Source organism: Sinocyclocheilus anshuiensis, unplaced genomic scaffold (genome assembly GCF_001515605.1).
Source record: "Sinocyclocheilus anshuiensis isolate Anshui unplaced genomic scaffold, SAMN03320099.WGS_v1.1 scaffold397, whole genome shotgun sequence".
Classification (NCBI taxonomy): domain Eukaryota; kingdom Metazoa; phylum Chordata; class Actinopteri; order Cypriniformes; family Cyprinidae; genus Sinocyclocheilus; species Sinocyclocheilus anshuiensis.
The window spans coordinates 411538-423273 of NW_015539841.1; the positions used below are offsets into that span (position 1 = coordinate 411538).

Sequence of the window (11736 nt, forward strand, 5' to 3'; positions counted from 1 at the left end):
CTTTTATGAAGCAAAGCAACATTGTTGTTCCTCACTGAGTTTTTTTTTTTCTTAATCTTTTTCATCTCCTTTTTTTTTTTTTTACATAAGTTGTATCTAGTTACCTAATTGCACTTTAAATCTTAATAGGGCCTATAGGGTTAGTATATTAGCTTTAGCAACCTTTTTTTTCTCTCATGTACGCTTTGGAATACGGACCTAAGATTGGTCTCTTTTTAAAAAAGACCATCAGCAGTAATGTGAAAGTGAAATGTATAAACGTTATAGAAGTTCAAGTTTACTGTAAAGAAAATGTACTGTATATTTTTTATTTTATATAAAACAACTATTTTACAAAAATTTTGGAATATATAAATTGCTATAAAATTAAAGCCATAAGTATAAATAAGTTATGATCCAAATTTAAAGTTGATGTCACATCACTTGAGGTTCCTGTGAGATTTTGTGTAGGTGTTGTACCAAAAATAGACAATTATTATGTATTTTTTTTTATGCATTCCTGTCACAAATTTATAAATTTCTGTCTCAATATTCTTTCTATCACAAAATAACCACCAAATATGGAACCTTGAGACTCAGACCTTTTCAACTATATGTGTTTCAAGATTAGAAAGTTTGGATTATAAATTACAGTAAATTTTGTAATATGACACTTGAAAATGCTCACTAGGGGGAGAAGCCCCCTTTTAGAGTACCATTTCCATGGCAATGCGATATCCAGTTTTAAAACGGTTTTCAGCTGGGGTCTCGAAATTTCGATACTAATAACACATTTAAAATGAATTGGCTCAGTTTACTACACTGTAAAAAATGGAACGAGCTATTTACTTAAAAAAATTATGGTAACAATATTACACATAATATTTTTGAGTAGTTTTTCCAGGCTTAATTTTTTAATGGAATCTACCTGAATAAATCATGTGAAATCTCCTAAGTTCATTAATGACATAACGAATTTAATATAATTACTGAAATGTGCTCATTTATTTTAAGTTGATTCTCAAAAGTCTGATTTTGAGTGAGGTCTGTTTATATTTGACATTGAGTGATTTTGTACATTTAAAACATATTTTTGCATTATTAACATACTTTTACAGCCAAACAGCTCAAGTAGGAAAATACAGGTGCATCTCAATAAATTAGAATGTCGTGGAAAAGTTCATTTATTTCAGTAATTCAACTCAAATTGTGAAACTCGTGTATTAAATAAATTCAATGCACACAGACTGAAATTCTAATTTATTGAGATGCACCTGTACTTGAGAAATACTGGAAAGTACTGCACTAACACTGACAAAGATCATTTTGCTCATTGAAGGAGGCTTAATGCTTTTGAGGAGTAGTATCCATAACCATAAGCTCTACTCTTCTGCACAATGGTAACGATTGCACTGTGCAATGGAAACTTCAACGTAACAGAAACTCTTTCAGATGTCAAACATAACTGAGCATTAAACATTAATAGATGTTTTCCTTCACTCAAAAACACATAAAATAGCATTTAATTTCAAAATGTACTCTCCATATCCAGCCATATGCAAAGCATGCTGGGAACTAACAATCACCTCTAAAATAAAACTGCAAAATTGAGCTAATTCTCTTAAAATAAATAGGTAGCCTTCTTTCCTTAATTTTTTTCAAATGTCAAACATAACTGAACATTAAACATTAAGAGATGTTGACCTTCACTCAAAAACACATAAAATAGCATTTAATTTCAAAATTTACTCTCCATATCCAGCCATGTGCAAAGCATGCTGGGAACTAACAATCACCTCTAAAATAAAACTGCAAAATTGAGCTAATTCTCTTAAAATAAATAGGTAGCCTTCTTTCCTTAATTTTTTTTAGTTTAATCAGTTCCTCAATTCAAGCCCCAAAACTGATTCCTTTAAAAAAAAAATGAGGAAAACACATCTCTTGGTTTTATTAGTAAAAAGTCCTCAATATTTTCTATACAACACTGACTCACAATTTCTTTAATGACATATACACAATATTTTTAATTATCACCTTAATTTTTTTAATGAAAATTACAAGACCCATGATACATTTTTTACAGTGTATGATTTAGGATTCTATGTGGTATTTTATCTTTTTATAAAACTTTCTCCAAAAAAAAAGAAAATTCTTAGCTTTTTCTTAGATCTTTCATATACCATGAATGATAACATTACTGAATAAATACATAGTCTTCTTTTAAATGCTGCGTAAGGTTACAGCATAACAAACAGCAAAAAGAAAAAGAAAAGAAATGAAGGGGTCCGAGTACATTCTGAATGCACTGTATGTATATATATATATATATATATATATATATATATATGTGTGTGTGTGTGTGTGTGTGTGTGTGTTTTCACGGCACAATATATAAACTCCACATCAGTATAGAATTTAATCAAATTTAAAGGATAGTTCATGCACAGCTTTCTTATCGTCTCACAGACAGATGAAAACAGAAATGACTAGAATTACAACATAGCATTACAACACCTATAAACCAGTCACTTACAGACTGAAACCAAAAACATTAGGCATTTTAAAATACGTACACAATTTTGTTTAAGATACCTGCCTGTCGGTGTTAAAACCGTATAAAACAGTTTGTGGGGGGCGTTTTTGAAACAGCAACTAGGGTTTTTTGACAAAATCACTGAGACCAAGTAGAGATGACTTCTGAAAGAATTCTAAAACAACAATAAACCTTATACAATAGAACATTTATGGGAAACAGAAACCTCTTCTGTAACAGAGGTTCAAACTGTAAAGCAGGGTTTAAGCAATTTCTATAAAGAATAATTTTGACATTGCTGATGATTAAGGTTGATGTCAATGTTTGTATGTTCATTTGCATGGAGAAGTGAATATTCTTTCGAATATAATCTACATATTTGCCAATGGACATCTATTCAACAGCCATCGCTTTACAGTAATGTGTGTAACAATGGTAAAAGTCATTGAAACTTTTTTTTTTCTTGTTTAACAAGAAATTGATGAAAGTCACTCGAACATCTAACAAGATGCTCTTGTTGCATAAATGAAGCACGCATGCAAATACAAAACCACCAGTTTTGTGAGTTAGTTTGTAGGTTTTCAAATATATGAGGCACATTTTGGACAGATCATAAGCAGACTGCACAGTTGCACAGCTGGTAATTCCAAACAAAAATCCTATTGAAATGTAATTAGCTTCTGCTCAGCTCACTTATGACTTGGCATGCTTTCCCATGTTACAGTGGGTGTGTGTGGTTTATCATATTATAGTTCGTTGGGATGTAAAAAAAACAATGTGGCTAACCAATACCAAAGTCTGGAAGTTGAAGTATATTTACTTTTTTTTTTTTTTTTCCTCCGAACTACTAATTTTAAACCCAAATAAATACAGCCTATGTAAATATTTGTTTGGGGGGGAATCACATAAATAAGTGCATGTCAATACTTTTCTTACAATTAGGACAAAATGAGACATTAGAAACTAATTTAAAAACTATCTGTGCACATATCTGCAAATAAAAAGCTAATTAGTAATCTAAGTGCATTAAACCATCACAATTGTGGATATATTACATCTGAAAATGACACCTTTTGTACATTGCAGCAGCAGTCAAATGCTATAAAGATACAGATCAAATACTTTCTATATATCATTTAATAAGATTTTTTTTTTTAAACCAAGCAAATCAGATTATCTACATTTGTATGAACTATAGAGTTAGACTCAATGAAATAAATACATGAGTTTGAAGGTAAAATATGATATTGAGGAGAAGGAGGTTGATTGTCATGACGACGGAAGTGACGGTACAAAGTACACGATCTGTGGGACACAGAAAATTTGCTTTCTACTTAACTGCTTTATCAATGAGAAAAATGAACAAGTAGAGATTCAGGGATCCAGAGATTCAGAAGAAAACTGCCTTGATATCAACTGCTACATTCAATCAAGAATCACGTCTTCCTTTGGAAAAGATCATTGCTCATAGGTAATAAAAAAATTATTAGGAGAATTTGGGGCTGTAAAAATTTTATCTTGGATTGTTTCCATTGGAATCATCATGAAGTGCTCAAGTGTTTTTAAATAAGGGTTTAAAAAAAGAAAGGCCTTTGTTTAATTTTCGAGGCAAATGTCCTGTCATTGGAACTGAAAGTCCCATAATGCATCTCTCTGTAAACTACAACACAATATTTCTAGGGTAACGGTCACATACTGAAAGGCTTTCACTGTTGCAGCTCCTCTTGAGGTAGAGCTTGTTGGTCAGTTCAATATATTGTGATATATTTGAGTCCCCGTGAGGGCAAGGGATGATGGGACTTGCATGACTTCAGTCTCAAGGTCAAAATGAAATGACAGTCAGAGTGCGATCACACAGAGGGGCCTGTGATTTGGCTGTTGTAGTCTGCAGTCTCCATTTTAAGGATATATGGGATGATACTGTCGATCGGTACATTTCCAATAAGGCCAGTAAAAAACAGCTCTTCAGTTATACTGGAACTCATCAACCGCAACGCTGGTAAACGCAACAGGATTCGGGCCAACCTGCCACATCAATGAGCAATTAATGAAAGGACATTAGCAAATCAGCCAATTAACACCTAAATGCAATGTAACCACAGTTCTGTGAACAGCAAATAAGGCATGTTGTCAGTAACCACAGAAAAAAAGAAAAAAAACTTGGGGCCAGAGAATTTAAAAGCAGTGAAGTTTACAGTTTTCTTATACTTTATCTGAGAATATACAACTTCTGGTTGTTCGTTACAAGTGTAATTCTTGTGGGTGAGTTTTGCTTCATGGAAACAATACTTTACAGACACTTGTGTCCAAGGAGGTCAAGAATACCTGCAGCAAGCAATTCGTTAGCATTCCCATTCATCTCAACGGTAGTTTCTTGGATGGCACAGGACCTGAAGGTTATTAAGGCCATAGACGCAAAACAGTGTGAACTGCATATTTTAAAATGCAGTTGCTTAGTTGCTTGCCGTTTGCATTCTAAATTCCCACCAGAAGGACACTGCAAACATGTTTTTCCTTAAACCTGTTGTGTAAAAAATGATTGTGTTAACTGACAGCATGCCACAAATGCTGTTGATCGAGACTATGATGCATTTCACCCAGAGTATTACTTGAATATGGAACAGACCTGTAGGTGTCATCGGGATAAGTCTTTTGCACATAGTCCTGGAGTTCCATCTGCGCTTTTTCCTGGAACTTTTCAATTTGACTACAGCTGCTCAAACCTGGATGATCTTGTGAATAAATGAATCAGTTGTGAGTTTACTTCTGTTTTACTACAACTTTTTCAATCACCCAAATGCAACATTCTGGCCTTCTCTGAGGAATTTAATTGTTGTGTAAAGCTGTTGGCATGTGTACCTGGACTGAACAAGACAATGGCTTTTAGGTAGGCATATTCATATCCGTCTGTCTGCAGCTTTGCCATGCTGTTGCAGAACTCCTGCAGCTTCCATATGTGCTCCATGACTAGTTTAATGCGTTCACTCGATAGCTTGTCTACTGAGAGGAGATCAGTTGTTAGTTAATTAAAGACTAATGACAACACTACAGTTACATCAGAGGTTATTTGTTCTAGCAATGCTTCCAACATCAACAAGTTTTGATATTGGAGAATTGGAGATGTTTTCATCATTAAAATTTGTAAAAAATAATCTTTATAAAGAAATCCTTAAATTTAGCAGTTTGAAGGTTCCTACTGTCGCTTTGTCTTTTTTGGATGCAGACTCTGTGTAACTGTTTTATTGTATAATATCGCTAGTCTCCAGCAGAAAGTACACTCTGTAAACATTGTGGATGTCAGACTTGATATTTAGCTGTGCCATACCGTCCTGGATACTGGACTGCAGATGATTGACGATGGCAGCGAGGATGGTGGACAGACTCATGATCTGAGCGCACTGTGCCAGACCCAGAATAAACAACTCATTCCAGTACGCTCGCACCAGAGCTGTGTTACATTCCTGCCTACACATACAGAGACAGAAACTGACATACTCTAGAGAGATAGCATGCAGAAGTACAGAGAGAAACCGCACAACAGAGATCTCACCCGAGAGCAAGGAAGGCTGGAATAGAGCGCGCCCAGTGCATGGAGAGGAAGAGCAGGCGTGATGCAGACTCACAGATATAATGCACATTCAGATACTCAGGCATTGGGCTTGGCATCGTCAACTAGAGCGAGAAAATAATAACACACTTAAGACTCTCTTCTATTATTTAGAATTGTAAAACACACACAAAAAAAAACTGTATTTTATCTTTACAAACTCTTAACTTTTGTCTAATTACTGATATCAACAGCTGCAATTAAGCAACATTATATTTTCACACATGCTATATCAAGTCATGTTTATTTATACTGTGCTTTATACAATACAAATTATTTTGAAGCAGCTTCAAAGAGTGTTGCAATATTCTTCAATTAGGAAACGATACCTAGTTATAATTACAAATATAGATTTGTAACTCTACAAATAACAGTGTAATTTATTCATCTCAATTCACTTATTTTGTATTTTCATTTAACAACGTGAAATACAGTTAAATCAATGATTTACTGAATATAAATTGTCTCAATATTACAATTGTTATTATATTACCCAATATCAACTATATCCATGTGAAATTTATATAAGGAATACTAAAAAAGACTATTCTAACACCCCACTTTATGGCTAATTATTCAACTTCAACATTGATTATAATAAGAAAAGTCACTTGAGCAGCAAATCAGCATATTGGAGTGATTTCTGAAGGACCGTGTGACACTGAAGACTGGAGTAATGATGCTGAAAATTCAGCTTTGATCACAGCAATAAATTACATTTTAAAATATATTCAAATAGAAAACAGTTATTTAAAATTGTTTTTACTGTATTTGTGATCAAATAAATGCAGCCTTTGTAAGCAGAAGAGACTTCTTTCAACAACATTAAAAATCTTAATTATTCTAAACTTTTGACCCCCACTGTACATTAAAACTCAATAAACTCAAATGGCTTTCACAACCCATTTTGTGACATTTCAGAGTTAACTGTTATTTAATGAGATAAAACAATGTAGGGCAATACTTGATATAATCCATCAGGAATTTAATGGATGGTGAAAAGTGGGTCAGCCTGGAAAATGAGTGAGATCTGAATGTAAATTTGCAGTGGATTGTGGAAGATTACTTCTGTCTTAAAATGCTACCGTCACCCACTTTTGAGGAGACATTTAGACCAGGATGTGGATTCACCCTCAAGAGCACCACCACATGGACCAATGTAACACTTCTTTATCCACTTTTTTTTTGTTATTACTGCTGTAACTTTATTACATTAATGCTAATCAATAATAAATAACAGCACTTAGACGTCCACTCTACAACAGCAGCATAAAATATTTTTTCTTTTTCTTTTATTTCATGTTGACTTCAAGGCTTTTGCAAGAGTATAAGAATGTCATGTACACACCTTAAAGCTGATGTGTGTGTCTGTAAGCAGAGGTCCCTCAACTTCTATGAGTGGTGAGATTTGATCCCTGCTGATCACCTGTATTGTAGCTCCACCCACACCATCCACCTCTGACGAGCTCTGGCCCTCCACCACCTCACTGGGGTTCAGAGCTTTAGCTAGCGCGTCAAAGGCACTGCAACACCAAAGACATCACACTCAGAAACAATTACAAAAAATGATCACGTTTTTTTTTTTTACCTTGTTTTGAGGGTACAGTTTAAAACCAGCTCTTTGAAATGTACTTAACCTTATGTCATTCCAAATCTGTACCAATTTCTGTACAATGTTCAGACTTCATGACTTGTGTGCCATATTCCACATCTTTAGGAGCCATACATCAGGTTTGTTTGATTCAAACTAAGATGTTGCCATCTTCTTTTGTTTTATGGTCAAAACAACCCCTTCCACAGAAGAAAGAAGTCACACGGGTTTGGAATGGAGTAATTTTCTTTTTAAGATTACTTATTCTTATAACTAATACCATAATCTCTTTACACTGTGAAAAACATACACAGCTATTGTCTGCATTAATAACACACCGTGTGATTTCACTGGGTGACTCCTCCAGCTCTCCGTTACTAACCGGATCGTTCAGATTGACTAATGATGAAACCACATTAGCCAGCGTCCCCAGATCACCTTGTCCTGACTCCGCCTAATGAACAAATAACATCTTCATATATATTTTAAAGTGGAAAAAAAAAAACTAACACCTACAGCTTTTTCTGAATGTTTATAATATGTATAATTATTATTTAAAAAATACTCAATTTAACAGCAACAAATACCAAAACATTTTGGATCCGGGACTCACAACCGTTTAACTGTCAGTTCAACCCTCTGATCTAAATTATTATTCTTGAATAACCCCTTGAGATTTCATTTAATGTTTAATCTTTCAATAAATATGACAACAACAAAAAAATTCGTGACAACTTTTTGTATATGAGATCAGAGTATAATTTGGTATTTTGGCAATCACAATCTAAAAACACCCAAGGTCATTACAAACTCCGGCTTGGGAAACCCTGGACTGCACAAAACACAAAAGAAAAAAAACTGACAGACACAGAAAAGTTATGTAGATGTTTTTACTTTGTCTGTTGCTAATAGTAATGTGCCATCAGCTTGTATTAAAGGTTGTTGGATATTGACAAGCATCCCAGAGTCCAACAGTCTGGACCTGCACAGAGGATTAAATCATGATAAAAATATTTAAATTAATTCATTTAGCAGATGCTTTTCTGATATACTTATGTCTAAGAAATAAATAGTAAAATAAAATAAAGCTACAGTAAATGAATACCCCGTATTGAACTATACTACACTAAATCCCTGATTCTAATTTGAATTATATTAATGTGAGCTCTTTTTTTTTTAAACTAGACCTCTGGTTTAAGCTAGTTGTATGCATCATGTAGACTAGAGCATGCAGATGCTTTGTGAATGTGAGTCTCACCGTGAGGCGTCTTTCTCAGAGATGAAGGTCGGTGTTGCGATGAGGGGACTCCGCAGGTCTTTCCTGATGTAGATTTTCTCTGTGGATGCTGCACAGTTGGCAGGTTTTTCTCTAGGAAGATCAATGGGTTTCCTCTCACTCTGTACAGCTATGTGAGTAATACAAAATGCATAAATACTGTCAGAAGCTTCAGCCTTCCAAATTTTCACTGTGCAATTATGAAACATTTAAAGGGGCCACAACGCTGCATAGTATCATAGTCAGTTACGACAGTATACGGCTCTCGTGTAATTGGTAACATGGGCCAGTTCTGAAAGAGGTTTACAGATCCTCCAGCTGAGCTCCAGCCAAGTACCAGCACTGTTTCAATGGCCACGGGGTGTTAATGAGTTCAGATGAGGTTATATGCTCTCAGAAGAACAGACACAGATATACACTCTCACAAAGAAAAGGTACAAAGCTGTCACTGTGGCAGTACACTAAGGTACAAAAGCTAAAAAGGTACATCTTTGTATTAGTACTTAAAGTGTACATTTAAGTTAAAAAGGTACTGCCCTAGTGACAGTTTTGTACCTTTTTTTGTCAAGGTATGACCATGTGGTCAGAGTTTTTGTTTATTTATTTACTCACACTCCATCTTCATGCCCATCTCCAAGCACTTCCTGAGACGACAGAACTGGCAGCGGTTGCGATGGTGTTTGTTCACCACACAGTCCTGGTTACTGCGGCAGCTATATGTCAGACTCTTGCGCACACTTCGCTTGAAGAACCCCTTACATCCTTCACAGCTGACCGCCCCATAATGCCTCCCTTCAAATACACAAACCCACACATAGTACTGTGTATTTAGAAATAAAAATAATACAGTGTAAACAAAAATATCCAATGTCATAAACATAATACAATGACCAACTCACATGTAACAACTATACTTTCTTATTTATAGTCAAATCAATCTGTAAAGTAGAAGATCCAGGTAAATAGGGGGCGCTGTTGCGTGTCAAGCATGTTGGATGTGTTTTCAACTGCTCTCAGAGAAGGCAGCAGATTTATTCACTTATTCAACTTTGGTACAACTTTTTTTCTCTCTCGTTAAGTGATTTAAGACTAGCTTCAAAGGCTCAGAGTAGACTTTCTAACTCTCTTTGTACCTGTCCCAGCCACCCTCCTTTTGTTTCTGAGTGGCTTACTTAAAGGAATAGTTCACCCAAAAATAAAAATTTGCTGAAAATGTACACACCTTCAGGACATCCAAGATCTAGACGAGTTTGTTTTTTCATCAGAACAGGGTTGGAGAAATTTAGCATCACATCACATGCTCACCAATGGATCCTCTGCAGTGAATGGGTGCCGTCAGAGTGCAAACAGCTAATAAGAACATCACAATAATCCACAAGTAATCCACATGACTCTAGTCCATCAGTTGTCATGTCTTGTGAAAGGCTACATCTTTGTAAGAAGCAAATCCATCATTTAGGCATTTTAACTTTAAACTATCGCTTCTGGCCAGAGTAGTCTAAAATCCATAATCCATAATGCCTCCTCCAGTGAAAATGTCGATCCCCTGTTGTCCTCTCACATCAAAATCCACACACATTTTTGTTCAGAACTGTTTTGGACTGTTTTTGCTTGAAAATGGTGCTTGACATGAGCAGAGTTCGCTCCTGATTCAGATGAGACAACTTTTTCGCTGAAGAAAGCAATATTATGGATAGAGAGCTTGTATTTTAGGTGGAATCAACGGTTTGAAGTAAAAATGCCTTGATGGATTTGTTTCTTAAAAACACAGCTTTTGGCTTCATCAGACGTTAATTGATGGACTGGAGTGGTGTGGATTACTTGTGGATTATTGTGATGTTTTTATCAGCTGTTTGGACTCTCGTTCTGACGGCACCCATTCACTGCTGAGCATCCATTGCTGAGACAAGTGATGCAATGCTACATTTCTCCAAATCTGTTCCGATCAAGAAATAAATTCTTGAGGCAGGGGCGTAAATTTCGTCTAACAGTTGGGGGGGACAATAAACATAAAATTTCTCAAGATCGATTTTTGAAGGGGACACAAATAATACAGCTAAAATTGTACTTCTGGGATATGTATACACAGAGGAAAGCCTTACTGCTATTAGTGCAGCAGGGAGACTGTACCAAATTTAACCCGATCTCATGAAAGTGCGTATAAATAGTACGCCAAATACGTATTTTCATGAGACCGGGCTCGCCAAATTAGACAACGACAAGCTGTTGTGGTCACGCCACGACAGCGCTTGTGTCCATTGTATCCGTCACAGTGTTGCCAAGTCCGCGGTTTTCCCGTGGAACTGGGATACTTTATCACTGTTTTCATGTCAGCGGGTTGAAGTAACCCCAATAACGTGTATTTTATCCCCCGGAACGCGATTTTTACCAGGGGACCCCTCGAAACACGGTTAGTTTGGGCTAGTTTTGGGTAGCAATTGGGAGGGTCTTGTTGTAAAAAGAAAAACCTGTCAACCCTTTCCATCAAGCAGGTAACGTTATTATTGCTAGCATTGCGACTCATCGAAAAATACGTTGGCATCATCTGTATTAAAGGGGTCATATGATGCTGCTAAAAAGAACATTATTTTGTGTATTTGGTGTAATGAAATGTGTTTATGGGGTTTAAAGTAAAAAAAACGCATTATTTTCCACATACTGTACATTATTGTTTCTCCTCTATTCCCCGCCTTTTTGAAACGCGTCGATTTTTACAAAGCTCATCGGTCTGAAAAAGCGAGGTGTGCTCT

At 35.6% G+C, this 11736-nt stretch overlaps 1 protein-coding gene across 2 annotated transcripts in view; it reads right to left on the reverse strand.

Annotated features, from left to right (window-relative positions):
- Positions 1–2309: 2309 nt before the first annotated feature.
- LOC107684472 (nuclear receptor subfamily 2 group C member 2-like) overlaps positions 2310–11736 on the reverse strand; it is a 32191-nt gene continuing 22764 nt past the window's right edge. The window contains exons 6-15 of one of the 2 annotated variants that reach the window (XM_016480724.1): positions 9599–9778; positions 8969–9116; positions 8605–8692; positions 8049–8164; positions 7468–7642; positions 6063–6184; positions 5838–5977; positions 5372–5509; positions 5139–5244; positions 2310–4537 (exon numbers count right to left, since the gene is read on the reverse strand). In XM_016480724.1, the coding sequence (XP_016336210.1) occupies positions 4363–4537; positions 5139–5244; positions 5372–5509; positions 5838–5977; positions 6063–6184; positions 7468–7642; positions 8049–8164; positions 8605–8692; positions 8969–9116; positions 9599–9778 (1388 nt within the window). In that variant the 3' untranslated portion in view covers positions 2310–4362. Of the gene's footprint in view, positions 4538–5138; positions 5245–5371; positions 5513–5837; positions 5978–6062; positions 6185–7467; positions 7643–8048; positions 8165–8604; positions 8693–8968; positions 9117–9598; positions 9779–11736 lie in introns of both variants that reach the window. The other variant, XM_016480723.1, reaches the window with a different exon arrangement.